Source organism: Hypanus sabinus, chromosome 11, assembly GCF_030144855.1.
Source record: "Hypanus sabinus isolate sHypSab1 chromosome 11, sHypSab1.hap1, whole genome shotgun sequence".
Taxonomy (NCBI): Eukaryota; Metazoa; Chordata; class Chondrichthyes; order Myliobatiformes; family Dasyatidae; genus Hypanus; species Hypanus sabinus.
The window spans coordinates 33,159,117-33,178,131 of NC_082716.1; the positions used below are offsets into that span (position 1 = coordinate 33,159,117).

The 19,015-nt window shown below is 41.4% G+C and overlaps 1 protein-coding gene across 2 annotated transcripts in view; it reads right to left on the reverse strand.

Annotated features, from left to right (window-relative positions):
* Nucleotides 1-19,015, reverse strand: part of usp24 (ubiquitin specific peptidase 24) — a 226,377-nt gene that overhangs the window by 11,366 nt on the left and 195,996 nt on the right. For both annotated transcript variants that reach the window (XM_059984090.1, XM_059984089.1), the window contains 4 exons: nt 18,838-18,904; nt 15,420-15,498; nt 10,800-10,875; nt 3,497-3,583 (listed from right to left, as the gene is read on the reverse strand). In XM_059984090.1, coding sequence (XP_059840073.1) covers nt 3,497-3,583; nt 10,800-10,875; nt 15,420-15,498; nt 18,838-18,904 — 309 coding nt within the window. The remainder of the gene's footprint in view (nt 1-3,496; nt 3,584-10,799; nt 10,876-15,419; nt 15,499-18,837; nt 18,905-19,015) is intronic.

Genomic DNA, 19,015 nt, shown 5'->3' on the forward strand with positions numbered 1-19,015 from the left:
TGATGACCCTTCATCAGAACTGGTAAAGTGAGGAAGACAAATCTTTCTTAAGTTGCAGAGAGTGAAGTAACAAAAGTGAATGTTTGTGATAGCAGAGATCAATGTTATCTAGGTGAAATTACTGCTCTCAGTGCTGCCTAAAGAGGGGAATTAATGCTGAGTGAAGTGAACAAAGCAGAATGATAGAAAAAAATCAACTTGCTGGAACTATGAGATGCAGAACATATCAGTTGTTGGAAATCGAAAAATCCTGAAAATACTCAAAATATGCTGATCAGATAGCATTAACGACTGAATACAAAACCAAGGTAAATAATTCAAACAACACACACAAAATGCCGGTGGAACACAACAGGCCAGGCAGCATCTATAAGGAGAAGCACTGTCGACGTTTCGGGCCGAGACCCTTCGTCAGAACTAACTGAAAGGAAAGATAGTAAGAGATTTGAAAGTAGGAGGGGGAGGGGAAAACACAAAATGATAGGGAGAAGACTGGAGGGGGTGGGGTGAAGCTGAGAGCTGGAAAGGTGATTGGCAAAAGGGATACAGAGCTGGAGAAGGGAAAGGATCATGGGATGGGAGGCCTAGGAAGAAAGAAAGGGGGAAGGGGGAGCACCAGAGGGAGATGGAGAACAGGCAGAGTGATGGGCAGAAAGAGAGAGGAAAAAAGGAGGGGGGAGAAAAACTAAATATATCAGGGATGAGGTAAGAAGGGGAGGAGGGGCATTAACGAAAATTAGAGAAGTCAATGTTCATGCCATCAGGTTGGAGGCTACCCAGCCAGTATATAAGGTGTTGTTCCTCCAACCTGAATGTGGCTTCATCTTGACAGTAGAGGAGGCCATGGATAGACATATCAGAAGGGGAATGGGACGTGGAATTAAAATGTGTGGCCACTGGGAGATCCTGCTTTCTCTGGCGGACAGAGCGTAAATGTTCAGCGAAACGGTCTCCCAGTCTGCGTCGGGTCTCACCAATATATAAAAGGCCACACCGGGAGCACCGGACGCAGTATACCACACCAGCTGACTCACAGGTGAAGTGTCGCCGCACCTGGAAGGACTGTCTGGGACCCTGAATGGTGGTGAGGGAGGAAGTGTAAGGGCAGGTGTAGCACTTGTTCCGGTTGTCAGGAGGGAGATCGGTGGGAAGGGATGGGGGGGACGAATGGACAAGGGAGTCGTGTAGGGAACGATCCCTGTGGAAAGCAGGGGGGGGGGGGGGAAGGGAAAGATGTGCTTGGTAGTGGGATCCCGTTGGAGGTGGCGGAAGTTATGGAGAATTATATATTGGACCCGGAGGCTGGTGGGGTGATAGGTGAGGACAAGGGGAACCCTATCCCGAGTGGGGTGGTGGGCAGATGGGGTGAGGGCAGATGTGGGGAAATGGGAGAGATGCGTTTGAGAGCAGAGTTGATGGTGGAAGAAGGGAAGCCCCTTTGTTTAAAACATCTCCTTCATCCTGGAATGAAAAGCCTCATCCTGAGAGCAGATGCGGTGGAGGAATTGTGAGAAGGGGATAGCATTTTTGCAAGAGACGGGGTGGGAAGAGGAATAGTCCAGGTAGCTGTGAGAGTCTGTAGGCTTATAGTAGATATCAGTAGATAAGCCGTCTCCAGAGATGGAGACAGAAAGATCAAGAAAGGAGAAGGAGGTGTCAGAAATGGACCAGGTAAATTTGAGGGCAGGGTGAAAGTTGGAGGCAAAGTTAATGAAATCAACGAGCTCAGCATGCGTGCAGGAGGCAGCGCCAATGCAGTCATTGATGTAGCGAAGGAAAAGAGGTGTACGGATACCCGTATAGGCTTGGAACATGGACTGTTCCACAAAGCCAACAAAAAGGCAGGCATAACTGGGACCCATACGGGTGCCCATGGCTACACCTTTAGTTTGGAGGAAGTGGGAGGAGCTAAAGGAGAAATTATTGAGAGTAAGAACTAATTCTGTTAGATGGAGGAGAGTGGTGGTAGAGGGAATTGGTTAGGTCTGGAATCCAAAAAGAAGCTGAGGGTTTTGAGATCTTTCTGGTGGGGGATGGAGGTATATAGGGACTGGACGTCCATGGTGAAAATAAGGCGGTGGGGGCCAGGGAACTTAAAATCATTGAAAAAATTCAAAGCGTGAGAAGTGTCACGAACATAGGTGGGAAGAGATTGAACAAGGGGGGGAAGGGTGGATAAAACAGTGTCAAGGTATGCAGAAATGAGTTTGGTGGGGCAGGAGCAAACTGAGACAATGGGTCTACCTGGAGAGGCAGGTTTGTGGATCTTGGGTAGGAGGTAGAAACGGGAAGTGCAGGGTGTGGGAACTATGAGGTTGGTGGCAATGGATGGGAGATCCCCACAGTTGATAAGGTTGGTGATGGTATAGGAGACAGTGGCCTGGTGCTCCTTAGTGGGGTCATGATCAAGGGGTAAATAAGAGGAGTTATCAGAGAGTTGTCCCTGTGCCTTGGCCAGGTAGAGGTCAGCACGCCAGACAACAACAGCTCCCCCCCTTATCAGCAGGTTTTATAGTGAGGTTGGGATTGGTGCGGAGGGAACGGAGAGCAGAGCATTCGGAAGGAGTGAGGTTGGAATTGGAACATGGTGTGGTGAAGTCAAGACGGTTGATGTCCCCGTCAGAAATTAGCAATAAAGAGATCCAGAGCAGGCAGAAGACCAGAGCGGGGTGGCCATGAAGAGGAGGAGGGTTGAAGGGGTCATTGGTGGAGAGTCCTTGTCAAAGTAGTAAGCTTGGAGATGGAGACAGAGCCGGCTGAAGAAGAGCTCAGCATCATGGCATACGCGGAACTCGCTGAGGTGTGGGCGAAGGGGGACAAAGGTGAGGCTCTTACTGAGGACAGGGCACTCTGCCTCAGAGAGTTGAAGGTCGGAGGGAATGGTAAAGACCCGGCATGGATGAGAGATGGGATTGGGGGGGAGGGAGGCTGGTGGTATCGGTGGAGAGGGGAGAGTTGGGCCGAGAGGAAGGTGGAGCCTCTGAGGGCCCAGGAGCTGACGATGGGATCTGAGGGAGAGGGGATTGCGGAGTGGTGGTGGGGGAAGGGGAGACGGGAGTCACAATCACAGCCTGTGAAGACCCGGCCTGGAGTTCAAGGCTGGAGTCACAGTCAGTGGTTGTGCAATCGCTTTGAAGCTGATCATGGTCGTTGGAACACGCATTGATGGAGCTGGAGTCTGGGTTTTGAATATGCCCTGGGTTGCTGGGGCAGCCGAGATCAATTTTATTTTGATTAGTGATATTCCATATTCCCCTTACATCCCATCTAATACTTGTAAAGCAATGTCAAAGGAATAAAGGGACACTAAAAGAACATCAATTCTCATTCTGATTGTACAGAAAAGCCAAATAAACTTCCACTCTTTCTTTGCCTGCATTGTTACAATAAAGAATTGAATTAATTTTATTTCACATACATGAGTAAAAATCTTTACATTATGTCTCCGTCTGAATGCGCAATGCGACGGAGCAAGTAAATGAGGAATCTGACCTACCTGTGCTGAAATTGTGCGCTGAAATGTCTTTGCTGTTGAGGTTTCATTTGATATGTTGCTTTGCGGGGCCCAATAATGTTCAGACATCTAACCCAAAGGAGAAAAAAAAAGGTACAATCTGTATCAGTCTCCTGGTATAAGAATAAGTCTTCAATTTCTTCAATATTTCAAGATGCTCCAGAAGCAAGACAGTTAAAAATTTCAGTAACTAATCAGACACGAGGGCAGTATTGAAGAGCCTGTCACTCTGATCTTTACGTAAGTTCTGGATTTTGTGAACAGCAACTCTGAAAGGTTTGGAAAAGTGTTTAAAAACACAAGGAGCAGCTTATTCTGCTTCCAATGCCTTATAGTCCATCATTTAATAAGATCTTAGTGACACTGAACAGCATTAACTCAATATCCCTTGATTCCATTAATACCAACAACCTATCAAAATGTGTTCTGGACATACTTAGTGATTGAGCCTTCAGAGCTTTTTTTAGCTGCAGAGTTCCAAAGATTCATTACCCTCTGTCTCAAGGGCTCCTGACTTGGGGGACTATAGGTTGGGACTACCTGCTCTATCTAGCCGAAGAAACCTCTTCACATCCCGGAATAGTTTAATATTTAGTTTCGGGTTTGTAATCCCTTATTCCAGACACATTAACCAAGAAAATTCCATCTAACAGCTATTCTGCATTTTCCAAGAGAACTGTGTACTGTTCAAAAAGGTCACCTCACTTTCTTCTACTTATCCTACAACATGCCATACCTGAATCAATTGGCAAACCTTTGCTGAATTCTCTAAATCTCAAGTATCTTCCTCTTGAGGTAGGAAAGCTGGACCAGTAAATAATATTCCTATTGCAATTTCACCAGATCCTATGTTTTTTGACCCAGGTACATCTTGTATTTTCATTCTTTTCAAATGAAGGGCAGCATGCTTCTGGTCTTCCTAATTACTCTCTTTTCCTGCATGTTAACAAATTGGGTTCCTCTTTCAAGTCTTACCATAAAATAAAACAAATCAACATGTTTGCTATCAAAGGACATCTACAGTGTCTTCTCACTTGAATTTGTCAACGAAACTCTTCGTACTCTTTGCTAATAACACAAAGGATGGCAATGCAAACTTGGAAAAAGTACACCATCCAACCCCATTACAATCAAAGACATACATTTTACTATAAATAGCTGGGAAACCGCAGCACCTCACCAGTCACAGCATCCAGCTAAAAATAACCTGCTTACCCCTAGTAACAGACAAAAAATCCTGGATGAACTCAACAGGTCAGGAAGCAACTGTGGATAGGAACAAACAGTTGTTTGTATAAAAAAAGGGTAATAGGGAGAAACCTGGGAACTATAGACCAGTGAGTCTTACGTCAGTGGTATGCAAACTACTGGAAAGGATTCTTAAGGATAGGATCTATGAGCATTTGGCGAAGTACAGTCTACTCATGGATAGTCAACATGGCTTTGTGAAGGGAAGATCGTGCCTCACGAGCCTGATTGAGTTTTTTGAAGAGGTAACAAAAGAAATTGATGAGGATAGGGCAGTGGATGTGGCCTACATGGACTTTAGCAAAGCACTTGACAAGGTCCCTCATGAGAGACTCATGTAGAAAGTCATGAGGCATGGGATAAGTGGAACCTTGGCTGTTTGGATAAAAAAAATTGGCTTAAAGGAAGAAAGCAGAGGGTAGTTGTGGAAGGAAAGTATTCTGCCTGGAGGTTGGTGACTAGTGGAGTGCCACAGGGATCTGTCCTGGGACCCCTGCTATTTGTGATTTTTATAAATGACCTGGATGTAGAAGCAGAAGGATGAGTAAGTTTGTGGATGACACGAAGATTGGAGGAGTTGCGGATGGAGCTGTAGGTGGTCGAAGGTTACAAGAGGATATAGACAGGCTGCAGATTTGGGCAGAAAAATGGCAGATGGAGTTCAATCCAGACAAGTGTGAGGTGATGCATTTTGGAAGGACAAACCAGAAGACTAATGGTCAATTAACTTAAGAGTGTGGATGAACAAAGGGACCTTGGGGTTCAAATCCATACATCCCTCAAGGTCACTGCACAGGTTGATAGGGTAGTTAAGAAGGCCTATGGGATGCTAGGTTTCATTAACAGGGGGATTGAGGTCAAGAGTAGAGAGGTCATGTTGCAACTCTACAAATCTCTGGTGAGACCGCACTTAAGAGTATTGTGTTCAATTCTGGTCACCTCATTATAGGAAGGATGTGGAAGCTATGGAGAGGGTGCAGAGGAGATTTACCAGGATGCTGTCTGGATTGGAGAACAAGTCATATGAAGCAAGGTTAGCAGAGCTGGGACTTTTTTCTTTGGAGCGTAGAAGAATGAGAGGGGACTTGATAGAGGTCTACAAGATTATGAGAGGCATAGATAGGGTGGATAGTCAGTACCTGTTTCCCAGGGCACCAATAGCAAACACCAGAGGGCATATGCACAAAATTAAGGGAGGGAAGTTTAGGGGAGACATCAGGGGTAAGGTTTTTTTTTATTAACACAGAGGGTTGTGAGTACCTGGAATGACTTGGCAGGGATGGTGGTAGAGGCTAAAACATTAAGGGTATTTATGTACTCTCAAACACTTTGTATTCATGTTTCATTTATGTTTGCTTAACAATTAATAAAAAGATTTAAAAAGAAAGAGCCTCTTGGACAGGCACATGGATGAAAGAAAAATGGAAGGTTATGGGGTAGTGTGGATTTAGTACTTTTTTAAAAAAGGATTATATGGGTCAGCACAATGTGGAAGGGCTGAAGGGCCTGTACTGTGCTGTAGTGTTCTATGGTTGATATTTCGGGTCAAGACCCTATCCAATCTGCTGAGTTCCTCCAGCATTTTATGTGCGTGTCTCTGGATTTCCAGCATCTGCAGAATCTCGTTTATCACTTGCTGCTCATCCCTACATTTTACTGACCATTAGCTGACGTTTAACCCACCCAGTATATTATTCTTAAAAACTTCCAATCCGATCTTCTTTAATCCCTATGTGGCTAAGAGATGCCTTCTGAAAGACCAACACACACCGGCTGGTTTGTCCATAATATGGAATAACAATTTCATGAGTAATTCTTACAGGTTTTTCACCAATACAGTAAGTGTCCAATCCCCCTACTGGTCTCCGAATGTCATGTTAACATTTCCTTGATAATATATTCTAGCATTTTCAAAACCAAAGGTGTCAAGCTAATTGCTATCAGAATCAAAATTAGGTTTAATATTACTGGCATATGTTGTGAAATTTGTTGTTATGCACAGTGGTACATTGCAATACAGTATAACAAAAACTATAAATTACAGTAATAATATTAAAAAGTTAAACTAAATATGTATTGAAAACAAAAAAGAAGAGTAGTGAGGTAGTGTTCATGGATTCAATGTGCATTCAGAAATCTGAGAGCAGAGGGTAAGAAGTTATTCCTGAATTGTTCAGTGTATGCCCTGAGTGCTGGATGTCCTTAACGATGGATGCCACCTTTCTAAGGCATTGCTCCTTGAAGATGTCCTGGATGATAGGGAGGCTAATACTCATGATGCAGCTGACTGAGTGTACAAATTTGTGCAGCTTATTTTGATCCTGTGCAGTGCCTCCCCACCCTCCAACCCCAATACCAGATGGCAATGCAGCTAGTTAGAATACTTTCTACTGCAGAAATTTGCAAGTTTCTTTGGTGACATACCAAATCTCAAATTCCTAATGAAATATAGCCACTGTCATGCCTTCTTGGTAACTGCATCGATAAGTTGGGCCCAGGATAGATCCTCAGAGATGATTACACCCAGGAACTTGAAATTGCTCACCCTTTCCACTTCTGATCCCTCTACGAAGACTGGCTTGTTTTCCCTTGTCATACCTTTTCTGAAGTCCATAATCAATTCTTTGGTTTTACTAATGTTGAGTGCAAAGTTGTTGTGACATCACTCAACAAAAACAGAGAAAATTGTAAAGCATGAAAAACTAAAAATTCAAAAACTGAAATGTCAGCACTTCAAAAGTATTTGCTCAGTACTTAGTTGAACCACCTCTCGCAACTATTACAACCAGCAGTTTTTTTTAAATAAGTCTCAATTAGCTTTGCACAATGTTACGGAGCAAGATTTGCCCACTTCTCCTTGCAAACTTGCTCAAGCTGTGCCAGACTAGTTGGGGAGTGGTGGTGGACAGAAATCTTGAGGTCTTGCCAGTTATGTTCAAGTGGGTTAATGTCAGGACTCTGGCCCACTCAAATACATCAAATTTCTTCATTTGAAACCACTCTATGTGTGCTTTGGGTCACTGCCCTGATTAAAGAAAAACTTCCTTCCTGGTTAAAGCTTTCTAGCAGAGGCAAGCAGGTTTTTATCCAGGATCTCTCTATATTTAGCAACATTCATCTTTCCTGCTGATAAAAAGCATCCCCATAGCATGATGCTACCTCCTGCACACTTGGCAGCAAGGATGGTATTACTTGGCAGATGAGCAGTATTAGATTTATGAATGACTTAGTGTTGAAGCCAAAAAGTTTCACCCGACCACAAGATCTTCTTCCACATCTTTATAGTACCTTCTAAGTGATGCTTTGCAATGTCTTTAGGAGCAAAGTAATGCTTTTTTTATCTAGCCAGGGCTTCTTCCTTGCCACTCCTTCATAAATACCCTTTAAGTGCAAGGCTTTAGAGATTGGGGAGCCATGAACTTCATCTCCAGTTGCAGCCACTGGCTTCTGCAGCTCACTCAGGGTGATTGTTGGCATCACGGAAGCCTCTCTTACACGTTATCTCTTCTCCAGCAACTAAGTAGAGAGGGGTGGCCCGACATAGGCAGAGTGGCAGTGGTTTCATATTTTCCCACTTCTTCACAATGGAGTGCAATGAGCTCTGACGTATTTTCAGTGGCTTTGAGACAGTCTTGTGTATCCTTCCCCAGATTTGTGCTTCTCTATAATTATTTCCCAGACTTGTTTTGAAAGTCCTTTTGTCTTCATTTTCATTTGGTCTGTTAAAAATCTACCACACTGTTGGACCTTACAGACAGAGGTTGTATTTATTCTTATGGATTCACTGAAAGCAGGTGATCTTCCAATATCAACACAAATTGATGAATACTAACAATCAACAAATAAGGTAATATATTTCTCCTGCAGTAAGTTAGTGCAGTAATTACAAAGGGGATGAATAATTTTTTAGCTTCACAATATTGGTTTTCAATTTTTAGTGGAACTGTTGACAGCTTGTGGAATTTTTCTTTTGATTTGACATGATGCACAATGTTTTGTAGATTAGCTCAAAAATTACTTTGATGTATTTGAAACTAAGGAAATGAGACAGGAAATTGTGAAAACAGTTGTGAGCGGTGAATTCTTTTTCAAGGCACTATATATAAAACTATTATAATATGATCACTATAAGTCCCATATCTATCAGATACTCAACCATCTCATTACAGAATACCAAATCTCTCACTTAAAGAACTTCCTTTAAATAGTCTCTAACCTGACTTCTCCTAACAGATTCTACTAAAACTGCTGAGTGTTTCCAGTATTTTCTGGTTTTATTCCACGAATTTGTCCTGTGCATTACTGCTAATAATTTTGTTGGTCTTTCTATATGTAGGTTAAGGTAGCCATGATTATTGTATTAACAGAGCCAGAGATGGTGTCTTTTGGTGTACAACTCCTCTAATGACGTCTCCAGGCCTTTCTGCCATCTACAAGGTAGACCTCAAGAATATGATTCAATACCGCCCCTTGGCACACTGGCTGTTTGTCTGTCTTGTTGTGTGTGTGGCTTTTCATTGATTCTATTGCTTCTTTGTATTTACTGTGAATACCAGAAAGAAGACGAATCTCAGGGTGATATTTGGTCACATCTACGTACTTTGATAATAAATTTGCTTTGAACTTTGGCTGCACAAGTGTAGCGTCAACAACACTGAAGACACCTAACACCATCCGGGACAATTTAGATCCCTTGATTTTGCAGTCTCCCTAAACATTTATTTGGTTCAGCACTGGTATAAAGTGGCTGCAATTTCCACTATCAGCAAAATGCACTGCAGTTGCCCAGTAACAGCAACACACAAACCTACAGCCTCCATTACAAAATAGGAAAAGGGCAGGAGGTGTACAAGAACACCACTACTGCAGGTTCCCTTTTCTTCCCACCACATCATGAGCTTGAAATGTATTGCATGCCCTGCAACATCACTGGTCTAAATTTTAGAACATCCCAGCAAATAGCACAGCGGGAGTACGTTCACCAGAGAGACTACAGGGATTTAAGATACAGGACTACTATTACATTCACAAAGGCAACTAATGCTGGCTTGCTGTTGATGGCCATATCCCAAAAGTACTTAAACTTAAAAACAGATTAACAAATGCACACCTCATCTTATTGGACAAGACTTTTGGTAAGATGGGAGGTCATTCAGGGACTCTATGGGGACTACCAAAAGTGTTGTCGTCTTTTTTTTAAAATGTCTTTTTTACCATTGCAAGACACTGCTGGATATTAAGAACTTCAAGTACTGCAGAAATGACCCATCAGCAAGTTGCTCGATAGCAGAGCAGCTGGACTTGGCATAGACTGTTGCTGCCAGATACAGAAAGGCATCAGAGTTGGTGCACAAAAGCGTCTAACAGTGAGTGGTGATTTTGGATGTTTTTCTTGTGATCGCAAGACTTTGCTGGACATTGGTAATGTAGAATACTGCAAATCTGGTTCAGTGGGGGAGCTGCATTGCCTCAGTTGTAGCATGGACTAGGCTCATGCCGGGGCTATTTTTTGTTAAATGCAACTGTATGTTTATTGCTGTCTTATATTTGCTATATATGGCTTGTACTGCATATGATTATTCTACTGTGTTTTGCACCTTGGCCCCTGAGGAATGATGTTTCATTGGCTATATTCATGCATGTTGAATGACAATTAAATTTGACCATTCCCTGATTTATACTTTGACTTATAATACAATTACTGTTTGTGAACCCAGATACAACTCCTAACAATAATTTACTGTTAAATTTATTGTGTCTTGGACTACCCCCCACAAAATAATTTATTTTACTACTTGATTTCCCAAACTAAGATCCTTCTCTTGTCCCTTAATCCATTTCTTAACATCGACATAGTACTGTCCATTGCTAATAAGAGTTATAAATTAAAAGGCATTAGAGATTCAAAGAGTTATGTGCTAACAAATATGGTTCAGGCAATGGTTGAGATTACTGATTTCCACAAATGTAGTAAGAGGATAGAGCTCATCCAATAACACCAAGTCAATGAAATGCAGTAACAAGATAGTGTACTTACCTTTTTCTGTAACCACTGCACAGCCCAGCTCCAGTGATGGGGATGTTCACGAAAGTAGTCCTTTGCAGCTGGACATCTATTAAATAATGAAGCCAACAATTATTTTGGAATGAGGGAAACCAAAATTAAAATAAAACCAAAGATCTGGTTAGATTAAACAAAGTAGCACTTGCTACTCTCAAAAACCTAGGTATAAAGCAGAAAGACAGTTTAAGATTAATTCTAGAGATGAGAGTGACTGCTCTTGACATGAAGGCTTGGTAAAACTGAAGTCAATTAGCATCATGGGAATAATTGTCTGATGGTCAAACATGAATCAAACCAAGCATGAAGGTGGCAAGATCTAGACAGTGTTCAGGTACAGAATGATAAGTGGGAAATAAAAACATACATCACATAAGCGCCCAGCTACAATCATCTCCATAGAGAGATGCATAGAACTAGCCATCAACTGGCACGCATTTGAACCAGAGGACGGAAACGTGGTACAAGTATGTTATTTTTAAAAAAGGCAAACTGTTTGGCAATTGTGGTGACCAACTAAGCTGTTAACTGCTGTTCACATAAACTGGAAGGATCTTACACAGGTGACAAAGATGTACTAGTTCCTGGGACCACTGATGATTCAATGCTTCATGAAATCTATCAGTCCTTGATCACCGTTCAGATCTATCTAGAATCTGATGGGTTTTCCTCTCCCTATGTGTAGTATCCTCTTGGCCAAGAAACTCTGAAATATCAGCGCTCTTTTATACCTAGGCTAGTAATCAGATCCATTAGAACTCTTTCTATCGTGGGTGCCATGATTTCAAGCTATTATAGTCCTAAATTTTAAAATGCCATCCTTCCTGACTGCCTTTATGGATCTTAAAAAAGTCTTTGGTCACATGCCCTAATATCATTCTCTTTGTTTCAATACGCAGTTTTATTTGAAAACGCCATTGAAACACCTTTGAGACATACTGACAAGTTAAAGGTGTGCTACTGTATGAAAATACAATATTCCCCAGAAGTGGATTTTCCCTCATTTAAACAAGTACTTCTGCTCAGTTTCTCTATGTCAACACAAATTTCCTTGATCCAAGTTCCTGGGATGGAGCCAATGAATGAAGTCAAAGTTTCTTAATATCAAATATGGAAGCTGACAAAGATGGGAGCATGTGGTATGAGAAAAAAAAATCAGGTTAATCAACCCAAAATACAACTCCACTTTCTTTTACCATTAAATGCTCCCTGACTATTTGGCAGGTAGCGTCCAATGAGGAAGTTGAATACTGCCACTATATTTTATTTCAGATTTCTAGCAACTACAACATCTATATAATACTAAAACTCTCATGCTCTATCTGTCTGTTTTTTTTTGTGACCTCCAATTAGCGCAAACGGTGCATTACAGCGGCACTATTTTTAGCTAAATCGACTTAAAATGCTCTAACTTACAGAATGCAGGCAAAATTCAGGGTTACATATTTTATAAAATTGTTCATTTGCCAAAATCAACTGCCCCATCTTGACCCGACAGCCGATGTCAGCCATGATGGAAACCGCGACATGACACCATGACGTATGCGCACGGCCAGCCTCAGCAGCACCTCACAATGTTCACAGAGCCGATTCCACCTTTGAGTGATCGGGCAATTTTTGCAGTGAATAGAGAAGACAAAATCACACAGTATTTGACAGGCAGATATATCGGGCCCTCTAAAGTTGTCGGATTGATACTTGGATTTCCAATTCACAAGAGGGAACCAGCCATTGTTCGCCTTCAAGTGCACCTTCCCCAACAGCATCAAGTATTCTTTCGTGATAATGCTGCTGTGCAACTGAATAATGATATGGCAAGAACCACTTTAACGGAATTCATGGATCTTTGCACTCGCAATCCATTTGCAAGAACCCTGTACTATGCAGATATTCCCAGATTCCACACTTGGACTAGTAACAAATGGGAAAGAAGGAGAATGGGGAAAAGAGTGGAGGAGTATTCTGGGATTTCTGAAGCAAATGATCTGGGTCGATTGTATACTGTTTCTCCACGAAGTGGTGACCTCTACTATTTGAGACGACTTCTTCATCACACAAAGGGACCAGTATCTTTCAAATCATTGAAAACACATGATGGAGATATCCTTCCATCATTCAAAGACGTCTGCAAAGAGACAGGATTGTTGTAAGCTGACGAGTGTGCAACTGCTTGGAAAGAAATCTCTCTTCAATGATTTTCATTGATGCACCAAGAGGGACAGGCAAGACATTTATCATCAACTTGGTCCTTGCTAAAGTTAGGGGAGATGGAGGTGTTGCTATTGCTGTAGCATCATCAGGTATTGCAGCAACGTTGATGCCTGGTGGTAGCACAGAGCATTCAAGATTCAAAATACCCCTCAAAGTCAATGAAGCAACATTGATAAAAACACCAATACTGCAGATTTACTCCAAAATGCGAGGCTTATTATCTGGGATGAGTGCCCCGTGATCAGGAGGGAGAGCTTTGAAGCCGTGGACTGGACTCTTTGTGATGTATACGGCAAGAATGAGGCCTTTGGGGGTATTTTAACATTTGCTGCGGCGATTTCTGTCAGCTTCTACCAGTTGTGAAATGTGGAAATGATGCTGATGTGGAGAATATATGCATAAAAATATCCTACTTATGGAGAAGCTTCATTTCATTTCAATTGAAGAGAAACATGCGACTGAGTGAGGGAGAAGAACGATATTCTGAGTTCTTATTGGATGTTGGAGAAGACAAGATTGAGAACAATGAAATCGAATTACCTGAAGATAAGGTTCTGCCAGCAAAAACAATGGAAGAATGCATTGATTTCATCTACCCAACATTTGACAATCCTGCAGAACTGTTCTTGAGGAATTCTACCTTGGTTCCTCTGAATGAAATGATGCAAAAAATAAACTTCACATGCATTAGGCGTTTCCCTGGAATCATGAAAGAATACTGTTCCTTCAATGCCATAAGTGAAGGAGCTAATGCCACTCAATTTCCAACAGAATTCCTTGATTTAGTCGAACTCTCTGGATTTCTGCCACATAAACTGGAACTGAAGAAGGGATCTCCCATCATTTCAATAAGGAACTTGGATCTACCAAGGCTTTGCAATGGAACACAAATGAAGTGCAAGAACTGCACGACAGTCTCATCGTAGCAAAGATAAACATTGGTGCGTTCAATAATGACATTATCATGAACCCGAGAATTACTCTCAGTTTATCAGAAGGGGAAGATGTCCCTCTTCAGTGGAGCCAGTTCCTGATACAGTCATGCTTTGCTTTATGTATATAAAGCGGAAGGCCAAACCATGGAGAATGTGTTGATTTATCTGGAGAAACTAGTATTCCAGCATGGTGAGCTGTATGTGGCTTTAAGCCGAGGTAAAAGAAATGAAAACGTTAGAATATTCTTGAAAGGTGGCAGATCAACCAGAAACATTGTCATCAAGTGTCCTTCGTTAAGTGAAGAGCTATATTTGTCTTGCTACGCATCTTTATTCTTTAATAAACTGAGTTTTTCTTTAATTTTCAAAGCACATCACATCAGACTGCACTACCTTTCTCTCAAAGGGTCCCCCAACGGGTCACCCAGTTGTCTAGTTTTATATTATTTCTCAATTGTTCCCAGATTAATTGCACCCTCCATGATACCTTGCTCTCTAGTTTCCTTTCAAGAACAAGCCAGACACAATAACTGAAAATATAGACAACGTAACTTCCATTTTGTCTACAGCCAAAGAATTGCTCCAAAAAAAGGCCTTAAGTAGGTATAAATAATCAAAAATGCCTGGATTGTGTACTCTACAATGTTGTAATGAGACCCAGACTGTACAGCCTTTGCTTGAAAGTTTGTTTATAACCCATTAAACCAGCATTCAAGTGAGGCAAAGCACACTTAGATGCTCAAAATCATTTAAAAAAAACTTGCAGGTTCTGAAACCTAAAATAAAATCAGAAAATGCTTGAAATGCTGCATCTGTGTTAGCCTGCATGCATTTATGAGAAGAGAAACACATCGCAGGTCAAAGATCCTTCTTCGGAACTCAATTTAGAATCTGTCATAGGGGAAGCTCTTCAATTTTTCATTCAACTTGTTCATTCATAAAAATCCAATCAAGAAGCATAAAACACATTCCAGGTCTTAGTAACTTTAAGAACCATTAAGTAACAGTGATGGAGTTAAAAAAAACACAGTCTGCTTTTCTGTTATACTTGGAAATCTAATCAGCCGTAAAGAAACATCTCAACCAAGCAAAATTAGGGGATAGTTACATATTTTATAAGAGAACCTGTTATGTGGGCAAAAACACCTTTAGATGAAATGCTCGTTAGAAGATTGAGACTTGAATAGAATGTTGTTCGACATGTAAGTTACTTTGAGCTATTAATCCTGACCACACATCCTAAACTCTCTCTCCTTACTCACATTTATATGTCATCACCAGTTATGGCAAAGCTTCTGATCACTTCTTAAGTGTTTAAAAAGCTAGTATTGTCCAAAGTGAACTGCCTTGGATAGTAATTTTATATTTACAATAAATGTAAGCCATTCAGAAAAAAATCCAGCAAAATCATGCTCATATTTTAAAATCAATTTTAAGTTCAAATACTTACTTCTGAGCTAACAGTACCAAGAATTTGATACACTGATAGCAGCGACTGCTGTCAACATTATTACTCTGGTGCATCAGGGCTGTGGAGCGGAGAGAGAACAATAGGGATTTAATAAGTTACTAGCGCAGAACAATCTGCTAGAGATAACAAAACTATATTAAAGATATTCCAGATGTCATTTAGCTGGATACTATGTGTCATACACACAGGTGCTACATACACAAATATGTGAACACTATTGGCAAGCTTACAATACTGGCAGAAGGAGTAGGGTGTTGAAAAGAATGAGGAGCAGGCATGCAGCCAAACACAATTCCATAACCTGAAAGGTATTCAAAACTATGGACTCAATAAATAAGTTGTAATTCAGATTTGGAAAGCAGAGCTCAAGTCCAAAGTACTGGATTTGCTCATCTCATTCAGACTTGAAAGAATATAATAATTCAAGCTTCTTTGGGAAAAGGACAATGGAAGGCAACAGTTCCTTTAAAAAGCATATGCTTAGATAATTGCAAGAAAAAGTTTGTGAACTCTTTGTAATTACCTAGTTTTCTGCATTAAATACTCATAAAATATGGTCTGATTTTCATCCGTCACAATAATAGACAAACACGATCTGCCTAAACTAATAACACATGAATAATTATACTTCTTCTCATCAATACTGAGTATACCATTTAAATAATCACAGTCTAGGTTCAAAAAAAGTACGTAAATCTCTGGCGTAATGCCTTCTACAAAAGCTATTTGGAGTCAGGTGTTCCAATGAATGAGATGAGATTGGAGGAGTAGGCTGCAGAGGTGCCCTGCCCCATAAAAGACACACAAAATCAGCTTACTGATGGGAGTCTGCTCTTTTAAAGATCTGTTTATGCTCTGTTGTGGCTGACTGAAGATTTTTCAGTGGCACTCAGTCCTCAAAGCTGTGGGATCACTTGCTTTTCAGCTGACGGAGGTGAGGCATTTGAACCATTGTGCTCTACTGGGGGTGGCATAGCACAGTTGTGGCGACTGAGGATTTAAAATGGACCAAAGGTTCTGGACCAAATATGTATACATACACACACACACATTTTTATATACGTATATTCTGAGGCAATGGATGCTTACTGATATTCTTTGTGGGTTTGCTGACTTGTATACATCAAATAGTGGGGGGGGAGGAGTGAGGAAGAGAGGTGGGCTTCAAGACTCTTATTACTTGACTGTGATCTTGTGTGTGCATGTTGGTAATGTGCCTTTGCACTTCGACCCCGTAGTAATGCTGTCTCATTTGGCTGTATTCATATATGGTTAAATGACAAATAAACTTGAATCGATCAAAACAACTTTCAGACGGCCTCAGGAGAAGAATTGTAGAGATGCATGAAGCTGGAAAAGACTGCAAAAGCATTTCTAAAGATGCAAGTGTTCATTAGTCCTCGGTAAGAGAATCAGTCTACAAATGGAGGAAATTCAGTACTGTTGCTGCTCTCCCTAAGAGTGGCTGGCCTGCAAATATCGCACCAAGAACACAATGTGCAATGCCGAAGATGAAAAAGAACCCAAAGGTAACAGTAAATGACCTGTAGAAATCTCTAGAACTTTTACCAAAGTCTCTGTCCATGTGTCCAGTATAAGAAAAACACTGAACAAGTATAGCGCTCATGGAAGGACACCACGGATGAAACCACTGCTCTCCAAAACAAACATTGCTGCACATCTTGTTTGCTAAAGACCACCTGGATGTTCCACAATGCGTCTGGGACATAGAGAGCACCCCGATGTATGGTGCAAGCAAGGTTTGTTATTAGCTTAGGCAGATTGTGTTTGCCTATCTTAGTGACTTAGAAGAAGATCACACTACATTTTATGAGTAATAAATACAGAAAGCCAGGTAATTGCAAAGGGTTCACAAACTTATTCTTGCAACTATGTATCAGGCACAAAACTAGTTCATTCCCCAACATATCAGGATGCACTGTATGCCTTCCCTTTCTCAGCAGCTTCTGACTGCAATCAATACTCATGTACAGAGCCAGTTGACATCAGTATGAGTGTCAGCACAGTTGTGGCTTCCTTGCTGACTGGCAACTTTTCAGGCCAATGTTAGGCTCAGCAGCAAATTCCAGGGGAGGAGCTCATGTGTTGATTTGAGGGATCTGATACAGGACTTATTTGACTCCTCAGCTTTTCAGATGCCATGGATTGAGTAACTGAATCCCCTTCATCTGATCGCAGTTGGTAGCCTTGATTCTAAAGAGGACTGTATTTCTCATAAATTAAATAGAAACTGTTAATATTTATCAGTTAATTTTTTTTTGGTAAGACTGATTTTATATAAATCTCCAACTACTGTTTTAAATTACTCTGATTATCAGCAGTCAAATATCATCACAGCATTCTGGAATTCAGACTCCATCACTGGCTACTCAAGGCCTTGTTACTGCTCACAGAATACTCCACTCTGTGACACAGTTGCACCCATATGCCCTCTAGCTTAATTGGACAAGTGCTCAATACAGGCCACCAATACTCCTCCATAGCTCTGAATGAGCTAAAATGTCCTTGGTTGCTATCAGAATTCATTATGTGCTGTATTGTATGACATGGGCAATCATGGACTTGACCATGATAATTCTTGCAACTTTTTCTGCAGAAGTGGCTTGCCATTGCCTTCTTCTGGGCAGTGTTTTTACAAGACAGGTGACCTCAACCGTTATCAACACCTTTCAGAGACCTCTGTTGCCTAGTGTCAGTGGTCACAGAACCAAGATTTGTGGTATGTACCAGCTGCTCAGATGACCCACTCTAATGGCTTCACATGACCCTGACTGGGGGAGGGTGGGGTTAAGCTGGAGTTACATCTTGTCCAAGGGCGACCAGCAGACTACTGGAGGGAAGGTGTGCCTTACATCTTTTTTGGTAGAGATGCATCTCCACCCCACCATGCAGACCACCAGAATTAACTATCCAAATAAAGCCATAACATTTCTAACAGTGCCTTTTTCCTCCACTTGTTTAGCACTGGATTCCTTTTTTCATCAGACTCAATCCATTAGTTCTATGCCATCAAACTATTTACCTGTCACCCAGTGCTAGAAATCTATAATAATTTTTCCTCCAATTAAAAAGAAGATGGGAACCCGTTAACCTAGACCACACTACAAATGTTCCCTGGGCACAATGTCAAGATGCATTAATTTGATTTCACTTGGCATCCAATTCAATTTGGATTAAATTGCTGACCCTGACAAAGTCATTCAACTCCACAAAATGTCCCTCATGCCTCCCACAACTCCTCTGTTGTGAAATCTACACTTATTCAGTACTTGTAGTCTTAACTATTCTAATGTCTGCTAGCATGCATTCTATCCTTCTGTCAACAGAGTGGAGGGGATTGAATTTGTAGGTGGTGGGTTAGTTAACAATTATGTACCTAAAAGTCCTTTCTCCGACTCAAAAGCAAACTGTAGCCGGCGAGATTGCAATGGATCTTCAATAACCTTGAAAACAAGGTGAGAGAAAACAAGTTACAGATGTGGTTATTTCACAACGGATTCTTTGCTCTAGTGTGAATAGGCTGCTGATACACTGTCATTTACTTTTTCCAAAAA